This window comes from Chamaea fasciata, unplaced genomic scaffold (genome assembly GCF_029207755.1).
Source record: "Chamaea fasciata isolate MVZ Bird 193981 ecotype frontalis unplaced genomic scaffold, bChaFas1.0.hap1 SCAF_6, whole genome shotgun sequence".
In the NCBI taxonomy this organism is placed as follows: Eukaryota; Metazoa; Chordata; class Aves; order Passeriformes; family Sylviidae; genus Chamaea; species Chamaea fasciata.
In genome coordinates this window covers 68,793,915-68,815,376 of record NW_027094091.1, presented here as the reverse complement: position 1 = coordinate 68,815,376, position 21,462 = coordinate 68,793,915, and the positions used below count along the sequence as shown (strand labels likewise).

General features: G+C 41.8%; 2 protein-coding genes across 3 annotated transcripts; both read right to left on the bottom strand.

Annotated features, from left to right (window-relative positions):
• Window positions 1-1,362: 1,362 nt before the first annotated feature.
• Window positions 1,363-3,123, bottom strand: LOC136290744 (growth-regulated alpha protein-like). Its single transcript, XM_066185062.1, has 4 exons — window positions 3,065-3,123; window positions 2,816-2,942; window positions 2,661-2,744; window positions 1,363-2,326 (listed from the first exon to the last, which is right to left on the bottom strand). Exons 1-4 carry the CDS (start codon window positions 3,117-3,119, stop codon window positions 2,308-2,310), a joined length of 285 nt encoding a protein of 94 aa, XP_066041159.1. The 5' UTR covers window positions 3,120-3,123; the 3' UTR covers window positions 1,363-2,307.
• Window positions 3,124-13,448: 10,325 nt separating this feature from the next.
• LOC136290742 (interleukin-8) lies at window positions 13,449-16,704 on the bottom strand. 2 transcript variants are annotated; one of them, XM_066185060.1, is made up of 4 exons: window positions 16,556-16,704; window positions 15,637-15,772; window positions 14,798-14,881; window positions 13,449-14,241 (listed from the first exon to the last, which is right to left on the bottom strand). In XM_066185060.1, the coding sequence occupies exons 1-4, from the start codon at window positions 16,614-16,616 to the stop codon at window positions 14,211-14,213; spliced, it is 312 nt and encodes a 103-aa protein (XP_066041157.1). In that variant the 5' UTR covers window positions 16,617-16,704; the 3' UTR covers window positions 13,449-14,210. The 2 variants fall into 2 exon arrangements, with proteins under 2 accessions (XP_066041157.1, XP_066041158.1); XM_066185061.1 differs by lacking the exon at window positions 13,449-14,241 and having other exon boundaries at window positions 14,794-14,881.
• Window positions 16,705-21,462: the final 4,758 nt, after the last annotated feature.

Here is a 21,462-nt window from a genome sequence, read left to right as displayed (position 1 = left end):
GCTGAAAGCTGGGTGGGAGGCAAAAGTCCAGAGTTGCACAAGATACTCCCATTGCTTTTTGAGTAGATTAACTTGCATCTGAAGAAAAACACATGACATAGAGCAGAAGGGAAGAACTGTAAAAGTTTTTACTGAACCATGCTTTTCAAAAATATCATATGAAATAGGCATCTATTCCTGCAAGTAAATTATACTTTTCAGCTTTTGAAAGAGTCTGGTTATTGTCAGTGTTTTAGTCACCATCTTCTGGTGTGTACTAGGCAGGGAAAGTGAAAAATCTGTATTTTGCAGATATCTGCTTCTCTGATGAAGTGAAGCTGGATGTAGCTCTCTCTGGAATCCATGCTGTTCCTGAGACAGACATGGTGTAACAGGGCAATGTGGTTAGGGCGTTTCAGACAGACACCATTCTGAGGGGAAAAGCTATAATGTGTGCAGACACACTGGAGTTCGTTGAGAGATGGCCAGTGCAGGCAGGGGTTTCTCAAGGTTCTGAAGAGGGAGCAACAGTTTCAGGTCACCTTTAAATGTCAGGAAAAAAATGGTGACAAGGAAACGGAAGAATATCTCCTACTCTGTAGCCGTGGGCGTGTAAAGGAGACAAATTTCCATATACCTTCATTTGTCTGTCCCGTGTTCTGGGGATGAGCCAGCTCCCCTCAGGTGTCACAGGAGAACACTCATGACTCACCCATGTCAGCAAGCCCAGGATGTGGTTGTGCCCTTCAGATAAGTTTTTGTTGGATTTCGTGTGCAAATAGCAATTGATTTGTGTGTCACTAAACAAGTGCCTTGTACCTAGTGATGGAAGAGATTGTTTGTCCTAGAAATGTGCACTGAAGAATCCGGACAAGGGGACTCTTGGCTTTTAGAAGTGTCAGGGAGCTGGGACCTGATTGATATTTTTCTGGAAACAAATTTACGATTGCAAATTTTTACTGTTTCTTACCATAGCAAACACTGTTACTCCCTCCCACCCAGTAAAATGGGTTTAACTTTAGACACAGCCCACTCCAAGGTAAGCCAGAATAGAAATTCCTGCAGATTGCAGGGATGTGCCTGAGTTCAATACATCCATCCTGGGGTTAATCTCTCTTCATATCAGCAGCTCAGATCAGCTTCACATCAGAGGGTTTAAGTAATGTGCCTCTGAATATAGAAACACATTTGCTTGGTACAAAGTGCGCCTGACACTTCAGAGAGAACTGATCTGCAGATATGTCCAGGAGTCCCTGGGTACACAGAGGTCACTGCTTCCCTGCATCCCATCAGCCCAACTGACACAGGTACACAGGTCCATTTAACATGGAATTCACAAAAGCACAGGAAATTTTTCAACAGTAAAACATGTTTATTGCATCGTATACTTCATTACATTATCATGAGAAATCCACCTCTTTATATACAATTTTCCAAAGCAGAGTAATGAAAAGTAATTATTCTTTATGAGTTATGACAGTATGCCATACAAGTAGACACAAAATGTCTAAGTGTCTCCAGAACATTTACTGTTCTTTTAAATCCTGTGCATAAATACCAAATACTTTAATGTAAACTCATTTAAAAACAAACCAACTAAACAACCTCAACATTAACTAGTTAAAAAAAAAACCAGTCACGGCACAAACCTCCATAATTTCATAGAAATTATTAAACTCTTCGAAGTATTGAATAGGGGCAAAAGACTTCGGGGCAAATTTTGTGATTTCATTAGACAGTATCTTGTGAAAAAAGGTCCAAGGCATTCTGCATTAAAGTCTGGTGAGTTGGAGTAAGAAGAGATTCAGCAAAACATTCTTGTTTGAACCAGGTTTTATGCCTATGCAATCCTGAACAGGCATTGAAATGTTAAGTGCCAGATAGCATTCTTGTTATTCCTGACAGAAGGATTACTCCCAGTCATTGGCACAACCCATTCAAACCTCTCCTGTACACTCTCTGCAGATATTTGCAAAATCATCTTCATGATGGGCCCATCTTTTCAGATATTAATGCTGTTTTTTAAGAACTTACTGGCAAATAGTATTTGGCAAGAAGGAGCTTGCACAAGGGTGGAGCAAACTGAGAATATTGCTGAGAGGTGTCCAGCAAATCTTGTCTTATCAAATGGATTCAGTCACTTTATCTCAGTCAATAAAACCATACATAGGATTAGGCAATAACATGTATGAGGAGAAGGAATGAAAAACAGAACATCTGATCTACAAACTCATCAAAACAAGAGAGTTGAGCTACTGTGTTCTCATAGCATGTATTTCCTGGTATCTTGTGGCAAACAGGTAACTTCGTTCCGGGATGTTCCTTCCCTCAGAGCTTGCTGGGTGAACTGCAATAGGCAGAATTCAAATTGTAAAGCAAATCAGTAAATTTTTTCCTGATAATAAATCCCATAGGAGGTGTGGAAAATACGATGAAGATGGAAGATACTGTGGCTAGATTTGCAATTAATCAGGCATTTGCCGTGGATACTCTCCCTGACAACCTGCTGGCTTGTCTCTCCCTCAACAAAGAAACCATTTTCTGGACACATTTTTTGGTGTAACTAACCAGATTTCCCTATGGGAATCAATAGCAGAATGCAGCTCATTATTCTTGCGTTTAAGCCCCTTCAAAAGCTAAGTTTGGTCCCAAGCGCTGGCGACAGCTGGCCCGGCAGGTACCTGCGGAGGATCCTGGTGACCAGGAGCTTGACCCAGGGTGCGTCGGGGTTCAGGCACACTACCTGTCCCTGCTTCGTAGTGGCTCTGCGGGCGAGACGGGGAGAGGGTGAGGCCGGGGCCGGGTCGGAGGGCAGGGGCCGGGGCCGGGCACTTACATGACCTCGGGCACGGCGCAGTGCGGCCCCTCGGCGAGGAACTCCAGGCGGGCCAGGCGCCGCGGCGGGATCACCTCGGACAGGGTCCGCACGCAGCGGCAGCGCAGCTCCCCGGCCAGCGGCGCACCTGACGGGCGGAAGGAGCCTTCTGAGCCTCGGCTCCGGGGTCCCCAGAAACCCCCCGCCCCCCGCGCACACCTGCCGAGGCCCGGCCGCGGACGGATGGGTAACCCCGGCTCGGCCGCTTACCCTGGCATAGAGCGGCGGCGGCCAGGAGGAGGAGCAGGCGGAGTTGTGGGTTCATGGCTGGTGCTGGCGGCGGAGAGGGTGCAGGAGCCGGTGGGGCGGCTCTCTTTCTCTGCCGTGCTTTTATTCCCTGCCGAGAGCTGCCGGGGAATTTCCCGGATTGGAGCCCGGGGACAGTGCCCCGTTGGCCCCTTTCCACCGGTGGGTGTGTGACGCTAAAGGAGCAGGGCGGAGAGAGAAGAGCGGCCGCTCCCGGCACAGAGGCTCCTTCACGTCTGGGGGCGAGGGAAGCGTGGCATCGCACCGTCCCGAGAATCGCCCAGGATCTGCTGGGACCCCATTCTCTGAAAAGAGCTGAGACTTTTTGGAAGGGATTCTCTGTTGGCTTTCAGGGCGCAGTGTGCTGAGCCAAATGGGAATTTGGTTCTGGAGCTCGCCTTGCTGCCTAGCCATGTGCAACCACGCACTCTTTTTCTGTGGACATTGCTCCCCCTTTCTTCACCTAGCTTTTGAAAACGGGATTTTTTTTTCCCTGCAACCAGGAGACCCTCAGATTTCCATACCTACACTCCACTACTGAAAGCCTTCTGTTCCACTCCTCTGCACACATAGGTTACTCTCTTTTTCTTCATTCCTGTCAAATAATTTTGCTAAATTCAGTTAAAAAGAATCAAAATAGCAGTTTTCTATGAGCTATTAATGAAAATGAGATGCAGGTTTTCTAAATTTTATTTACACATAGGTTTAGATCAGTTATGATCAGCACACTTCCTTTTGTAATAAGATTTAGTAAGAAATATAATGTTGCTCTTTATTTGTTTTGGTTTAGGGGATTTTTTTTGTAGCTGTTCTGTTTTCTTCCACAGACATTTGTGAACATGAGTGGGCTTCAGCAAATCAAGTAGTTCCAGGGTCAGGCTGCCGTGTGTCTTGCCCCATCTGCCTGAACGCCTTAGATTATAAAATGCAGCAAGTAAAGCAGTCCTAGCAAGGGATTAAGTAGATAGCAAGCTGATGAGACACAAAGACTCTCATTCCTGTGCTCCATCATCTACAGCTCAGCTGCTTCATACAGCTGCTGTCTTAGTCCCTCAGGAGATCATCCCTGTGGGAAGATTGTACATCACAAACAAATGGTGATTGTCCCATGTTATCAGGAAATATCTAATGACTAATTTGGACCCCTTTCCAGATTCAGCTTGATAATGACATCCTTGGAAGCAGTTGGGTTTTATCTTGTCCTTAAAAGGAAGTTACATGGTCAGCTCAGGGGCAGCCACTAATTAGAAACCTTCACTGAGATCCCTTGAGATCCCTTGAGATCATGGAGCTGGAATCACCATTCCCTCCAGGTTATAGCCACACAAGCCTTGGACCATGAGTTCCCCAAATGGTTGCCCCAAGGAAGTGCCATGTTCTTTGCAGGAAGAAGGATTTGCCCAGCTCTAGTAAACTGAGACAATAAGCAGGTAGGATTATGCACAGATAATCTTCAGGTCATTGCAGATATCACTTGCAGATCCAGCTCTGGGTATCAGATCACTCATTGTCACTCATGCACAGTCAGATTGCACATTGTTCTTGGGTGGTGCACATGAGTAAGGACAGTTTACGTGACAGCACTTGGCTTTATTCTTGCATGACTGCTCACAAGAACTGACCCATCAGACTCATTCCACTGTGGTTACTGCTGAGGAAATTCCAGAAGTCTCCTGGGGTCTGGAGTGTGAGACTGTTTTTAGACATGGAGCAGCAATGTGTGAAAGTCTGCAGCCAGCTCTCCCTCAGAGCCATGAGCCAAGAAGAGCAGCAGTCAGGTCATGGACATGCTGCGGTGCTGCAGATGGTACAGAGCCTGGTCCTCTGAGTCAGTACTTGCACAAACAGGCCTGGAACAAGGGAAATGGATGTCTCTGGGACTATTTCAACATGCAAGACCATCTGCCGGAGCAAGGCTTTGTACCTGCTGACTTCAGATTGCTTCTAGCTCCCTTCTGTGGGAATGTGAGTAAGGTCTCTTCAGTCCGGATGACGGCAGCAACAAGGCTGAGCTGGGGACGAACTCTCTTGAATTATACTCTTTGCCCTGTTTCCCTTTACCAGCTTTGGCAAAATTCCCTTAGCAAGTATGGAAAAGGTAGGGAATAGACAGCATCACTTTAGAATGCTGAGTTTTGCCCTGCCTGCTGCCCTATCTCTTACAGATAAGTTTGCCATGCACTGAGTGCAGGTGGTACAGATAGAATCATGGGATGGTTTGGATTGGAAGGCGACCTTGAAGATCATCTTGAATTAAGTTTAAATTAGATATTGTGAGTGCTGGTGTCAGTGTAGCTGAGACAGAACTCACCACAATATTTGTATTTGCCTCACTGGAGTTCCCATTCAAGTCACTCACCTCTTTAGCAGAAGCTGCTGTGTGAAGATACACCAGGATTCAGTGATTCTGTGAAATCTCTGTGTCCTTAGCATGGGTCTTGGGGTTACCAGGACACAGAAAGCAGTCCCAGCTCAGGCCCTGAGTAGGTACATATAAAGAATAAACCACATGGCTCATTCGCTTTCACATTATCCAGTCCTTAATTCACTACATGCAGGAAGAGACTTGGCTGCTTTGTTGCAGGCTTTGGCTGTATGCCTCTCCACGGCAGGTATTTATTTGGCTTGGCCCCTGTAGTGGGAGCCATTCGCTAACAGCAGGCTCAGGAGAGCTACAAGACAATTAAACAAGAGATGTCTCACTTAAACAAGTGAGGACTTCTAAGTGCACAAGAATTACTTTGGAGGATGTGTCCCAGATACAAGTGTAAGGTGTAGTGTTTATCATGGCCTAGAAACTATTTAACATGGCCAACCTCTGAAGGAGCAGTCTTATTTTATTTCCTCCAGGGTTTTGATTAGGAATAATTTGTGTTTTGATCTGTAAAATGTCAAGTTACTGCTACCTAGCACTGTCTAGAGTCAGAGGGTATATACTGCTGATATCCTCTCATCTTCATTACACTACCTTTTTCTCCTACACCAGTATGTTTCATAGCATTCCCTGGCGGTGATGAAGTGCTGTTCCCTAACACCTATGATTCCTCCTGTGGATCCAGCTCTGTCATGAAGTACAAACATATTTACTGGAGGCATTAACCAAAGTTCAAACTACGGGTTTGTGCAGAGTATGTTTTATATCTATCAGATGTTTTATTTCTTTCAGTTTCCCTGTGTGTTTCTCAAGTTTTGAAATGTTTCTGGTCCACATGCCCTTGAAAATAATATGATAAGATCTAAGAGATCTAAGAGATAAATATGGTAAGATCTTATTTAACTTGTGTCGTGGAGAATCCCAACTCTGTTTTGCCAGCTGCATCGTGACAAACATCACGCTTTGCTGTGTGCTCATTTCTGTAACACCTTTAGAGATGTGAAAATTCACATTTAAAATAATGAACAAATGATGCTCAGTATCTTCCTGCCCACCTTCCTGCATCTTCACCTTACTTTAGCATTCAGCAACCCTTAGGTCTTTTTGTTTCCCTTCCACAGAGTTAGAGGTTCTTCACCTGTGTCTACTGGTGGGAATCAGAGCGTGAACACACGCACATGCTGTTGATAGCTAAAAGGTTTGTGTTTGTATTACTCAGGCTTTACCTTGGCAGATAGAGTGGGTTGGCTCTGAAATCCGTATGTTTGACCATCATTTCTCCATTCTTTAGTTTCAGGTGCCAACTTACCTTTTCTGAGATCACCGATGGGACTGCAGACACTATAGTTTCACTGTCACCTTACTTAGTGTGACTCCTGGACATAAAACGATTCCTGGAAAGTGAGTGGCTGGTGGTGGACACACTGATTCTGGCATTTTACACCTAACATGTGAGGACAAGGAGGGGTTTTATTTTGAGTTTGGGACCCAATTGTTTAAGCAATTTGTTCTTACCTCTGCTGAGGGGGAAGAATCTGGCTTTTTAGTGGCAGGTATGACCCTGGACAACTGTGATTCCTTTCACCCCCACACAGTTATTTGGTTGATAAGCCTTTGAGGCCATCACAATTTCTGAAAGGCAGAAAGAGCGACTCTTTGCCTTAGCAGCAGCAGAAAATACTCTTCATCCTGTGAATTTCCTGCAGGCTTTTGACCTTGGATCTGTGTGAACTTTAGGACCACCCTTTTTTTCAGCAGAAAGAGAAGATTGCTTGCTGTGGGCTCTTAGGTCCTGCAGGCAGGTTTGTGCTTGCTGGGGCACATCTCGGTTGTATGATTTGCACACAAATTCAGGTATAACTGTACTAAATTCTAGTTCTAACTTCTGACAGCAGGACTTAAACCTTGCCAGTTCCTGCTACAGACATGATACAGCACATCCTCTAACAGCTAAGTGCTGTTCCTGTAGTATTATCCAAGCGTGGGAGGAGTGAAATAGAATCACTGATATGGTGCCAGTGGTGGATAGAAATACCTGGGTCTCCTCAGGGAGCATGATCAAGAGATTGATTTTAAAAACATGGTTTTTTTTCAGTTTGAAGACGTAAACCCATGTTTTCAGTTCAAGCTGAACAGCTCATGTGCAGTAAAATACAGGGCCCCTATCAGGACATTGTTAGCTATGGTGAAGCCTTTATTTCCCATGGAGACCCCTCAAGGAAGCTGTGCAAACAAATTCCTCCCATCCTAATGCTTTTAGCCTGATAACAAAGATTTCAGTGAACTTAGATATCAGCTGTTTGGAAATAAATACATAAAAATTTGTTCCATCTGCGTATAGTTGGAAGTAAAGAAAATATGAGTCTCTTTTAAAATGAACTATTCACCCCCAAAAAATCCCAGACCAAGCCTCCAAAATCAACATTCCCCCTCAACATGGCTTAAGATAATTTCAGATTTCAGACTCAGTGGATCTGAGTAATTTTTGGGAGTGTGCTTAGTAGTGGTCTTTTGGTTAAAGTGCTAGCATCACTTGGGAAAACAGTGACACGAGACATCTGACCACAAGGAAACGAGAACACTCATTGGAGTCATCACAAAATCTTGAAAGTGTTCTCTCATGACAGCCAGACTTTAATCCTGCCTGTTACTTTCATTGGTTGTGTTGCAATGAAGGAAAAACGAACAAGTCATGCTTGACTTACACCCTAGGAGACACCAAAGCTGCCATCTCAGGGGAACTTTCTTACAGCCCTGTGAGTGCCATGTGCAGGTTCAGTCTCCAGTGTATTTGGACTCTGTATTAAAATGAACTGGATTATTCCTGGCAACAAAAAATGGCTGCTATTTTTTGAAAGGAAGGAAAAATAATACCAATGAATTTGGTTAATTGTTACTGAATTATCCAAATAACCTACAAAGCAGCAATAGGGACATGTATCCTTTCAGCTTGTTATAGGGAGGTGTTTTAGGGATGGAGGTGTTCAGAGGAAACACACTGATAATGTTTTCGGTAAATGTGATCATGACTGAGTTTACTGTCAATGGTTATCTTCCCCATGATCTTGTATTTCTTTCTTTTTTTCCTTCTGTTTTTTAAATTTCCAGATAGTGTGACTCCAAATTGCTTCAATACATGCAAGGTACAGGACTATGCCAACACGTTGTGCTAAATATTATGCCAACAAACATGAGCAAAGAATTTTTCTTTCTTAAGAACTAAGAAATTAAAATTGCTAATGAGTGCTGCTGTCAGGAGTAAACTGAGGTGGCAGGAGAGTAAGCAAGATAGGACCATTCTATGGAAAACAGGCTACTGGAAAAGAAAAAACAACATTTGATTTAATTGAAATTCAGTATTTTTACCTTTGGTTTTCTTCTAAAGAGTGAAGGTCCCCATAAAATGAAATTGATCAGGACATTGACTGAAAAGAATAATTTCACTTAGCTCCAAATGCTATTTTGCTGCATGCTAAGATTAGTTTAATTTAGATGAACTTTGCCCTTATCGCTTCAATGCAAGCTTGAATTAGATAAAATCATTGCTTTCTAATGAGTTTTTTTTTGTTCGTTCAAATCCTCATTTTTCTGGGGGAGCATTTTTCAACCAGCAGACTTTCCATCTGGATGTCCCTGGCTTGTATTCTTAGTGCACACCATTTGAAACAAACTGTACAGGGTACTTGGGTTCTTTTCATGTATTTTCTACTTCTTCTTTTTTTAATAGTAATTTTATTATCAGAAGACATTGCATGCTCTCCCTCATCCTTTCCTCCAAGCAGGAATAATATTGTGAGAACTTTTCAACGTGGAAATGACTCTAGCGTTTGGCTTGCCACATGGTCAGGGGTGTGCAGGTAGATTGACAGCTCTTTCCCATGTTTCTTCCTCAGCTGAGTCTCCTGCTGACTTCGGTGAAAGATCTGTGTATGCAAAAAGCACTTAGGTTTTCCTTGGTGATAACAAGGAGTGGGTAAAGCTGCAGTGTTCAATACAAACCAGCTACAACAAAGCGTGTTTTCTTTGGCTTTTCTTGCTGAGATTGTGTTCACGGTGAGCAGTGCTTACGTAAATTGCTTCTCCTTCACAGAATGATGGGCTTTGCTGTCAGAGGTGAAGTATCAAACAGACAAGAAAGCAGAAAATGAGGAGCTGAGAGAATTTTGACTACAGGGATGCAGTTAGTCAGCAAACATTTATTGGCTTGATTATTGGTCTGCTGCTGGCAATGTCTGGCTCAGCAATCAACCAGCTGCGTGGTTGTGCATTCCTTTATCGGTTATTGATAGGTCAAACACAAAGCTTTCAAAGAGTCAGGTTTTTTGGACAAGACACTTGCTTTTCACTGTTTGTGTTGTGTGCCTTTCACACAAAGGTCTGACACCTTCATGGACAAACTCTTACTTTCCACTAAGAGTAATAGATGGCAAGGGGGTGTTTCAAGTTCTGCTCTTTGGTCTTTTTCTGGGCTTGGTACATCTTGCTTCTCCTTTGCCTCTTGCTTTTGCAAAAGCCTGACCAAAGGGAGAACAGGAGTCACTCATCTGCTGCTTATGATTTTCTGCTGCTATGGCAGGTGGCTGTGCTTTTCTGAGTATCTGTCAATAGCTGCTTGCTTTCAGTTAGGAACTGTGGCTTTTAACTGCACTGTAATGGTTTCATCTGTGCCTGTGCTTTGCCTCCACACAGTGGGTCATTCTCACACATTCTTATTCCTTCAAGAAGTTCTGCATCAGGTAAAAAAAGCCCTTGTGGTCCATGCTCTCATTTGCCTGTCCTGTCTCACTGTTCACAAAATCTGCCACTGATGCTTTGGACACACTTCACACAGAAATGGTACTTCAAGCACTTGCAATTTTATTGACATTTTGGCTTCAGCACAACAGTTGAATTCTGATTCTCCTGCCTGCTTGCAAACTCGTAAAAAGTGTAACCTTGAAAGCAGAAGAGGAAAAGAAGAATTGTCAGTATTTTGGAAGTCTCCTTATTTCTGTGTGAACACATAAATATATTTTTAATGAAAGAATCAGGCTGAGAGGGTGGTGCCTGGAGGGGGTATTCATTTGCTTCTCTTATGAGCTATGAAGCTTTCATCATTCTGGAAAATTATTTCAAAGAAAAAGCTAGAAATCGTGAATCTTAGGAGTGCAGTGTGAATGTTACTTCAGTGTTTGAAAATTATTTTTGCAATGCTGGCATTTTGTATTTAGCTAAGTCAGAAAAGCTGCTTGGCTTTCCTCTTAAACTGAGGGCTCCTTTAGAAGTAAGTTGATTAACTGTGTCCAAATGTGCTCTCAAGCCACTTGCCTAACAACTTATTTCCACAGATTTTTATAGCGTGTCTGTGTGTAAAAAAGCTTTCTGCAAAAGATAAAAAAGATTAGGTTTTCCCCAGTTCACCTGTCCTCTAGTAAGAAATAGGAGAAATCGACAGACTGATACTGGAGTTGCCAATGTGCACTTTGTGTGGTGCAGTCTTACTTCACACTTCTGCTGGTGTCCTTGGCTGAGTCGGTGGAGATGGCATCTGAGAAACCTAGTGCAACCCTTTTCTTTCAAAGAAATATTGATCACATTCCTTGTGAATTTGAATTTCCCTGAATTAGGCAGTTGGACCTATCAGAGGTTGATGCTTGTTAAAATACATTATACTTGTTAATGATGAAAAGTATTCAGCATAGCTATGTTGAAACCAGCCTGCAGAAGGTTGTAAAGATGTCACACTGCTGCCTGCTTCATGAAAGGGCAGAGGAACCAGTGTCAGTGGGCCTGGTTATACCTATAACCTTCCAGATTCTTTCACAGAATCTCCCTCTCCAGAATTCCACAGGAATTGTGAAGTGGTCTTTGCACTAACTGACATCAATGGTTGTTACTTGAAGTAATTTAACTGCAGGTAGTATTAAAGTCAATTTTCATGACAGTGTTCAACTGGAGAGATCTCAGGCTTATTTTTATAGGTGGCAAAATTCTTGTTTCATTTGTGCACACAGAAGCAAAATGCCTATGTGCTGACCCCAAGGTTTCCATGGCAGTTTGTGTAATTTCCAAATTACACAAAGAACCCATTTCCTGTAGACTTGCTCATGATATCTTGCTATAAACAAGAACAAATTCTTGAAACAAATCTGCAATATAAAGTCTGTCCTATGCATAATTTTCCTAGGTAAAATGGGATTTTCCCTTGTTATGTGATAAGAACATAAGAAAAGCAATAATTTTAGAATGGAAAGCAGTCCATAATCAAAAGCAAGTAAAGCATGGATCATGTGTTTGTCACTTAACACAAAACCAGGATGTTTATGTTAGCCAATATTATGTTTATGTTAGCCAATATTCAGCACAGACAGAGAAGCTGAGGCTGGGAAACTCATGTTTGCATTCTCTGTTCTTCTAAGAAGTATTTTTCATGGACTTTCCAATATTTCTTCCCATGACTTCCTCTATAATTTGCAGTGTTTATACATTAGAGAGAAATATGCTTTCATTATTACAAGGATAGCAACCACGGAAACGCAAGGGGATAAATTGCAGTTCTCCATACAAGAGCAGAACTCCAGCAACCAGGCATGGGAAGGGGAGTTTGAGGATAGGGAAATGACAGGAGGTCATTGCTTGGTCAGCTGATAGTTGCCACTTCTCTTGCTCAACAAATGAATCTGTTGGTGAAAGAAGGAAATAGAAGTTGTTTGAAGGGAAGGTGAAGTAAGGGGCTAAGAGAATAGTGGAGGACAGAAAGGATATGTAAACACCTCTGCTGCATTTCGTTGTGTGGAGGGCACTGAAATGAAATGAAGGTGATGAATGCAACAGCAGCTGTAAAGTGGAATGGTCTTCTGACAGTCTTGTAGAAAGACATTTTAGATGCTAAATGAAGTGACCAAGGGGAGCAGAAACTTCCATGAGATTGGGAAAAGGAGGAGATGGACAAGAACATGTCGTTAGCTGCAGTGAAATCTCAGGGTCCACCCTTTCATTGTGGTGCAAATGTCCTGACCCTTAATCACCCACTGGCCAGCTGCCTGCTGTTGCACAGACTTGCACATGTACACATACAGACACTGACTGTTTCCAAAGTGTGCAGTTCTCCCCCGTGGCTTCTGCATGGCCTGATAGCTGGAGGGCTACACAACACACTGTTTAAAGTGGTAGAACTCTTCTAGCTGATGCCAAAATAACAACGGTGAAGGAGAGGATCAGCATCAATTTTACTGAGAAAGGTCCTCAAGAAGAAGCAAGCCAGAGACAGCTGTCTTGTTTTATGATCATAAAGGTACCCCACAAAAATCCTTCTGCTGTTTTACTACTATCTAGATTGTAGATAAAAGTGAAATAAAAGTGTGCATCCCTCAAATAAACATAAATACTCTAAATACTCTAGTTAAAAGCAATAGTCTTTAAATTTATGCCCTTTCTCTCTTATTCTCTGTTTTCTTCTGGAAGATTTTTAAGAGAGGCAGGCATCGTGTGTTCAGCACACTGCATTCCAAGGATCAGAATAGGAAGCAACTGTTACGCCAGGACAAGTGCTTGCTCTTTAAGTACCCAAGGTAAAGGTTACAAATTCTCATTTCGATGGTCAGATAGTAGCCTTTTGTTGTAGTAAAGATTTATAGCTATGGGGCTGAAGTGGACACTGAGTGGTGTTAAGGCATCTGGGGGTAAAAGTTTTTTATCTGCAAGGGAATTAAAGGAGAGGCCTTTCCCTAGAGCCCACCAGTCCCCATGGATTAGGAACAGTCTGAGGAGATGAGAGTGAGCCACTTACGCCACCCTAACAGTCTGTTAATGTAGTCAGGAATGCCAGGTTACCATAGCAGGGGGAGTTATGGTACTATGGACTTAAAAATTTCCATTTCAGTTCCAGAAATCACGCTGGCAAAAATAAAGCAGAATTTTCAAATAAAGCAAGTGAAAATTTAAAAGATCAAACAGATAACAATTTTTTTTAACATAAAACTTTTAATAGTGCATTTATAGGAATTATTACACTCTCACAATCAAACTCTCTGTATGTAAAATGCAGTTTTTTCCATTAGCTGATGGAGTGGCTAATTAGACATGCAATCAAGTACAGAGTAATAAGACTGTGAATATTTCTCCAGAAATGAATAACAGGAATGAAAAACCCAGGAGAAATTAAATAAATTAAATTGTTTTCTTTCTTACATAGAAACTGCACAATAAATACATTTATAAATACCACAGAAATCACAACACATAAATATCAAATACAGTCTTACACATTCTGTAGGTTAGGTTTTTCAAGTTAGACATTACAGTTCACAGTCTGGCCACAGGCTGACTGTGGTTCAGGAAGCTGTTGTTGACACAACATACTGGTGCACTCCAGGGGAGCATGAGGGTTCATCAGTTTGCTGGTGAAATAGCAAAATTATCAGGCTTAAAGTAAATAAGCTCTGCTGCAGGTGCATTGCACCTCACTTCATATGTCTGGCTAATGTGGCTGCCAAGGGTTCTCAGTCTCCTTCAGCAAACCACTTTTCCTTCATCGTCATGGGCAGCATGTCCCAGACAACACTGACCACTCTGAAAGACTTCCTTAGATACACACAGTTAAATAAATAGATAAATAAATAAAACCATCCATAATTAACATCATAACACAATGCAGGATGTGGAAGATGGTGCACTGCTTGAATGATGCTCTTCTCAAATATTTTCCTTGACAGAGGAGCAGAAGCAGTTCCCAGATTTTTTCTGTCCTGGTGTTTCTTAGAGAGGAGAGTCAGAATTTTGTTGAGCCCTGTTAAGAGGTGAGGGAAGAGGATAATTTAAAAGAAGGTTCAAGTTACCACAGTTTAGCATTGCACAAACAATTTAGCATGCAGGGTCTCTTTCCAATTCTTTGTGCTATCTGGAAGCATAGTGAGAATAAAGTTGATGTTTCAAAAGGAGCTACTGAAATCCCAGCATGTGCGTGTCTGATGTCCAGCTGGGAAACCTCTGCAGCACAAGCTTCTGCAGTTACTCACAGCAAGAACCTCTTGGCTCAAAATTAGCAATTAAATAAGGGGAAGATGTCTTTTTTTAAGCCTTATCTTTCAAAGGGAGACACCCATTTCTGTGTTTCCCTGCAGGCGATGTTGCTGGTACTCAGAGGTTTAGTACTGGCATATCAGCTTGAGCAAGGACCCTGAAGCATTGTCAGATAAACTGATTCTATAATTAAGCAGGAAACTTCCCTGTTCTTTTAATCTGATTAAGAAAGAATGGGAAGTATCACTATGGAATCCTACAAACTGTTTTTTTCTGGGAGGTTTGCCACTCAACTGCCCAGATAGAGAGGGAATGGGCCTTACCTGGCCAAAATTGCCTTTACAATCAGCTGTACCCAGGGAGCAGTGGGCTCCAAGCACACCTCTCTGCCATCCTTCAGAGTAGCTCTGCAAAAAAGGGAATAAAGAAAAGTCAGGAAACTACTACCTGGATTTTGTTGACTCACAGAATTTAATCTTGCATTTTTAGATCAGATAGTATAAATTCATCCCACTACTCTATGTTAGACTTGGCTGTTTTGCTGTATGTGTTATAGAACTGAGGAGACCAGAACCACCCGGAATTGTGTGAGTCTCTGCGTCTGCTCTCAAAGCAGTCACACATTCCCAAAAATCTTTCCCTCCGTATTTGAATACTTGATTTGGATTTGCTTATATTACTAAAGCTTTCTTACACAATAATTGAAATCTCCAGTGGTGGAAAGTTGTTTGAGCAGAATAAGGACTTTAACATTTTAGTGCCTTTGTGCTGTTCAGACCAGGTTAGGTTGGTTGTTTCCCTAAATCTGCTTGTTGGAACTCAGTTTTTCTCCTTGAGACTGCCTGCCTAATAAATGCAGGATTCAAAGTACGTCATTCCAGTGTGTTCTGAGAGCAGACAAATCCATGAAATTCACATTCTATTACAAGAAATATTTAATATGTTCCCTGACAGATAAACAATGTTCAGTTCAGGAATATGTAAGGTCATAGAGACACTGAAAAACATGGTGTTTCTCTCAAAACCATCCCTCCCAAAATAAAAACCAAGTCTGGCTGCAAGAGGTCAGCATGCTGACTGTGGTACTGATGAAGCCTAAAAGCCTGGCAGTAGTGGTAGCAGTGCAGGGGAAGAGGAAGGAAGCTCTTGCTTAGCTACTTACATGACTTCAACATTCTTGCAGTGGGGGCCGCTCTGTGTCAGCTTCACATCTTGAATGGCTTTCGGGGGAATGAACCTGGAATGAGTGGCTATGCACTGGCACCGGAGCTCAGTTCCCATCCTTGCCAGAGTCCTACCTGTGAGCCGAAAAGGCAGATCAGGGTTTGACAGGTGGTCTTATGGTCAGTGTATCAGACATAAAGCACAGCTGCTCTATTGTAACAACATTCTCAGTTAAAACATTGCATTTGTCCAAACTGCCTAAATCCTCATGTTATAGGGAGGGTTACTTAGGTTTCAGGGGAGCTGATGCCCAACCACTTTGGAAACTTAGTTAACAAATCTTCTAAAAATGAACCCACATATTTTGTGGTTACTAACCATACTGACTACAGGGTGTGGTTAATTGCATTGTTTTAATATCTGGATCCAAAACTTCACCACTCTGCAGAAGACAAAGCCCTAGATTTGTTCATTAACTGGAGGTTTGCCCATGTTTCTGTGTTCATACTGTTTGCTCTCCCTTTCCAGCTGTGTATTACTTCCTTGAGGCAGCATGGTCACGAAACAACAAATAGGATAAACTGTTATTTGTGTGGGAAGGGAGAGAAACATTAAAACACTTCAGGAAAAAATCTGTCTCTAGCCACTGAATAACCGGTCTCTAGCCACATACACTTCAATTGAAACAGAAACAAAGCAAATGCAAGTTGCATCCTTAAATTTTTTTCCCACAAGATGTCAGTAACTCTTCAGTCCAAGGTCGACATGGTAGACTTCTGACTGAAGAGAGGTGCTGAAAATCTCTCAAAAGAGACTAGTTTAGTGAGACAAATAGAAAGCTATTCTGCAAGGACAAGCATCTCAGTTGATGCCTTGGCAAAACTGCACCAAGGGGACGTTTGGGAAGCTTTACTTACCTTGAGACACAGCTGCTGAGATCAGGAAAAGAGCCAGGACAGCTACGAGTTTGCCGTTCATGGTGGGACAGGAATTTTTCGCTGGGTTGTTTAGGTCTAATTCTGTGAGCTTGAGTCCCAGAGGGTTGTTGATTCCTGCTGTGTGTGAGGATTGTTGATTCCTGCTTATATACTCTTTTATGCCCAGCCTCTGTACTCTGCTGGCACGGAGATTGCGTTAGAGGAATTTCCCAGATGCAGTAAAAATGAGTCACATGACTGTTGTGAAACTTCTTCCTAGATGACAAGGAATTATTCTGCAAATAATGATACAATGTGTTAATTTATTAAAATATGTCTATGATAGTCACACATTCCAATTATTTCAGTAGACTTGTAAATTTTGTGGTTTTTTCTGAAGCATATCCTTAATTAATAATAGAACTTTAGAATGGTTTCAGTTACATTTATGGTATCATTTATTATTATTTTCTTCAGGGTTATAACTGTTCTTTGTAGATGTATCAGGTCTATACTTGAGATACTGAATTTCTTATTCCCACTTAGAGTGAGAGCTTCTACTTATCAGATACAAGCCACCAGAGTGGAATTCAAACAGGCTGAAATTACTGAGAAGCTCTTTACTGGGTCAGGATTTTACCTCACCAATATTTTGATGTAAAAGACGTTCATTCTAGTTATTTTTCCCCTCTGTTCAAGGGGCATGATACAAAGTAAATTCATCACTAATTCTTTGTTTCTAGTAAGGAATTGAGGCTGCAGCATTCAAAGCTTTCTGTGGGAAGTAGATATTTAATTCTGAATGGATTTGAAAATCATGCCTATATTTTCATGTTACACATGTTAATGAATGATAAACAGAGGATGGTTTATATGCAAACTAAACAGCATGATCTGCTGAACACAACTGATTTTCTTTCCTCTGCAAGTCCAGACATTTTTAGTAAGTCTTTTCTGAATTTTTTCAGTGACAGCAACCCTAGGTCCTAGCAAAGGGACACAAGAGTGAGAGTTAAGGCACTGTACAGACTTTTCTGTTAGAGAGCCTTGTTGCATGAATGCTGAGCTTTTATTTGCTGTGGCTGGGGATAATACTTTGCAAGAGAGACAATTCCAAGGGAAGATGGGCTCAAATGCTGAACTCCTGCTTAAATTAAGAACTGTATTTTTAAACCCAGCTGGAATGTGTGTGATTAGGAGAAAGCCTTATGTTTCAGTGCAGTAAAAGCATCATCCTTTTGACATGAAGACTTTTGCTGCTTGTTGTCTTCAACTCAAAGCTTTGTGGTTTTGGGATCTGTGGATTGAATGAGGTACTTCTCCCCAAATCTGGAGACTTCATAAAAACTTAATCATCCTTAGCATGTAAAGCATTTCAATTCATTTACAGTAAAAATGGAATACTTAGCCCATAATTTATTGTAGTTTCCTGTGTACCACTTGTCATTAACTTGATAAGAAGGAACTCTGTGATAAAAATTCTTTTGTTTCCCATCTCTGTGTGGGCAGTCCCAGGAAAAGATCCAGCCGCTTTGTCTCTCCTACCTCTTACTGAGTATTAAGTTGACAAAAGACAATGATTCTGACTTCTGATGGTGCTGCTCCTTAGCTATGTCTCTTAGAGAACTTAAAATACATTTAGTTCTCTGAAGGTGTGAACTAGGAGAGAGTTTTGCAAAGAACTTAAGCTTATGTTTCATTGCTTATGTTTTATTATGATGTATATGTTATGTTATATTAACCTGTGGTTCCACTGATGCCAGATTGTAGATGTTGGAGTTTTAACCAGTTTACTTGGAAGGTTTTGCTGGTTTTTTTCTTCTGATTTCTCCCCATGTCTCCACATATGTATGCACACACAGAGTGGTTAAATTAACATTTGATTAGAGATCCTACTTTTCTTAGTTACTATTTGCAGCCTTATTATATAATTTTGGTATGTGCTGAAATGTTATTAATACCTGAGGAAATAAAAGAGAATTCCCCTTCAAATCCCCAATTGAAATCAGTGAGTGCTTGTGCTCCTGACCACCAGGCTCAGCTATTTCCTGCATGCGGCAGTAACGGATCTGCAGAAATCCCCAGGGCAGAAGAGAAGCCAAGAGCCTGCTTCACCTACGATAAGCCCTGCCCCTGAGCTAAGGGTGAGTATCTGCCTAAAAGAGCAGGATGTTTGTAATGGAATATAAACCCCTGCACTTTTTCACCAATGTTACGGTTTCATTGGGACTGTGTGAAGGGGGAGTAAGAGAGACAATTGAGGTGTGAAAATGTCAAGGCATGAGATCAAGCCTAAAGACCAGGCACTCCTAAGCTGTGTTTCTGGGAGTACCATGTTTTGCCCAGGTTATCCCTACATCCCCTCAACACTGTGCCCAGAATCTCGTCCAGGCTTTTGTCATGGGAACTGCAAATCCCTTATGGGATTCTGGCAGCTTGTTTTCCTGCCAGCCATCAGAGATGACTTGTGCAACTGGAATTGCTGCTCCTTTGGAAGAATCACGTCACTGAGTGAGCTGATACTGCCGCGAGCAGAGACCTTCCATGCTAAACCCTGTAACAACCATGCTGGCAGTGAACAAAACAACACTTACACAACAGTCTGATTACTGAAAGATTGCTGAAAAGGAAGAAAATACCTCCCATGCCCATGTTCTAAGGCAGGATATAGCTTGTGTTCTCCATGTTGCAGGATGTAAATGAGTCTTTTGTCATGACTCATCACCTTGTCTAATGATCACAAAAGTCAAAAGGGCATCTTTTAGGATCTTGACTGGGATCCATCAATCTTTGCATGTAGCAAAGGATGCCCCTGCACAAGGCACACACTAAGGGAGATTCAGGTGTACTGAGGATGACCTTCAGTCCATTACTGGTTTGAGTCACTCCAGGTCCAGAGGAATGCTCCAGCACCCAGACTGTTACTCTAAAAAAAAAAAATTAAGAATTAGTCTTGTTTTAGACGAATTCCATCCTCTCGCTTGAGAAGTTGTGCACACAACACCCAGATGCCCAGGTGGCAAAGCTGTTGCTGGAAAGAGGATTTAACCTGTCTGTCAACTCCTGCCTCCTATGTGTCCTCTGTTCCAACCACTCTTGTACCCAGGGAAAATCTCACTCTGTCTTCTGAAACCACTGCCTTTTCCCTACAAATGCCTTAGCATTCAGCTGCCATTCTACTTGAGCTGCAGAGAGTTGAAAGGACAAATACAGGAGCTGGGAAATAATCACTTCCGCTGCTCTGAAGCTGTGCCCAATGTTGTGCAAACACTTGTGGAAGTCTGCAATGAGGCAAAGCTTAGGGAACAGACACGTAAAAAGCAAAATATCTGTTAGACATCAGAATTGCTATAGGAGGAAGTGTTAGTAAGGAGAGGAAAAGGCTTAGGTCAGCTTTGGGGTTTTTCAAACTTCAGTGTTTATAGGTGGTTATGTAGCCTTAGTGAGATCACAGCAAGTGCTGGACTTTCCTGAATCCCTTTGGAATCACAAAGTAGCAGCGCAGCTTTTAAGTTGATTTGCCTTGTAATATATGTATTTATAAAAACTGTAAGATGTTACTGCATATTTATTTTTGATACATATTTCATCTCTGCTTGAAAAGAGTAAATTCTGTATTGCAGCTTCCACTTAAAATAATGTTATGGATTAAATGAAATGTTTGTTCCAACTCAATATGAAAATGTATTGAAAATATTAATATAAGGTATTAAGTAATATTAAAAAAGGATGCATTAATATTACCTGTAGTGTTAACATAAAACACTAGAAAATACTAACAAATATACACACTACAAATAAAATTTATCTACCTGATATGAACAGAAGAGATACTAAGTCCACCTAGAGAATTGTTAGGAACCAGCACCTGGGCTTTATCTGCCCTATAAGGCTGCATTTATTGCATACTTGCATTTGCCTCTCATCAGCTCGGCCAGATGCATTTTTTGACTATGCAAGTAAGACCTGGAAGAGGCAGGAGGAAACACATGGTAAGTTTTAAGAAATTAGTGCCAGGAACTTCTGATTAAATTAGAAGCGGTCAGTGGTCATAACACACATCACACCTCCATCTCTGACTCTTATAAGTGAGATCTGTTTGGCATAAAAGCTGTAATATGTAAATTCGATGATCCAATGGATCTCAAGTTGATGGGCAGGTCAAATCTTGCTGCTCCCCAAAATCTGGTGGTGCAGCAGCAGGAAGGAACAGTGGATGTGTTCAGTCAGCTCATGGATTCAGATTTGAGTCCAGAGATGCCTTGGTGAGGGGGCTGCTGGATCTCAAATTTCAAACCCCACCTCCCACCCTGGGGCTCATAAGTCTGAACCCCACAGGGCACTCATGGCATTTTTGCATCCCCCTTCACTCTCACCATGTGTGTCTAGTCTGACGAGTGCTGCTAGAATCTGCACTTCAGCACTTACTACCTCAGAAATCAGATTTATATGGCCAGCCCTAAACAGTGTGAAGCAAATCACTAAGACAAAACATCTTTTTTACTGGAGAAAGAAAATAACAGTAAATCAATGTGAATTGACACATTAGCATTAATGTTAGCCATATAAGCATTCCCCTGGACCCTGGAAAAGCAACACAGAATAAATATGTAAGTTGCAAAATCCTTTTGTAAAACAAAAAATGTGGTCTTTTAGGGTGTCAGATAGAACACGGTGTTCATAATGCCAAGGTCACAGTTTCAATCCTCGTATTAAGCCTTTCACTTAAGTGTTGGACTTGATGATCCTTCTGGGTCCCTTCCAACTCAGACTAATCTGTGAACTCATGTGAGAGAAAAAAAATGACCAAACACTTTCTGTTATATTGAAATAAATAATGTGTTATTTCCTTTGGAAATATGACATCTAAACTTCTCTTGGTATCTATGTGTCTCTCTGCTTTCACC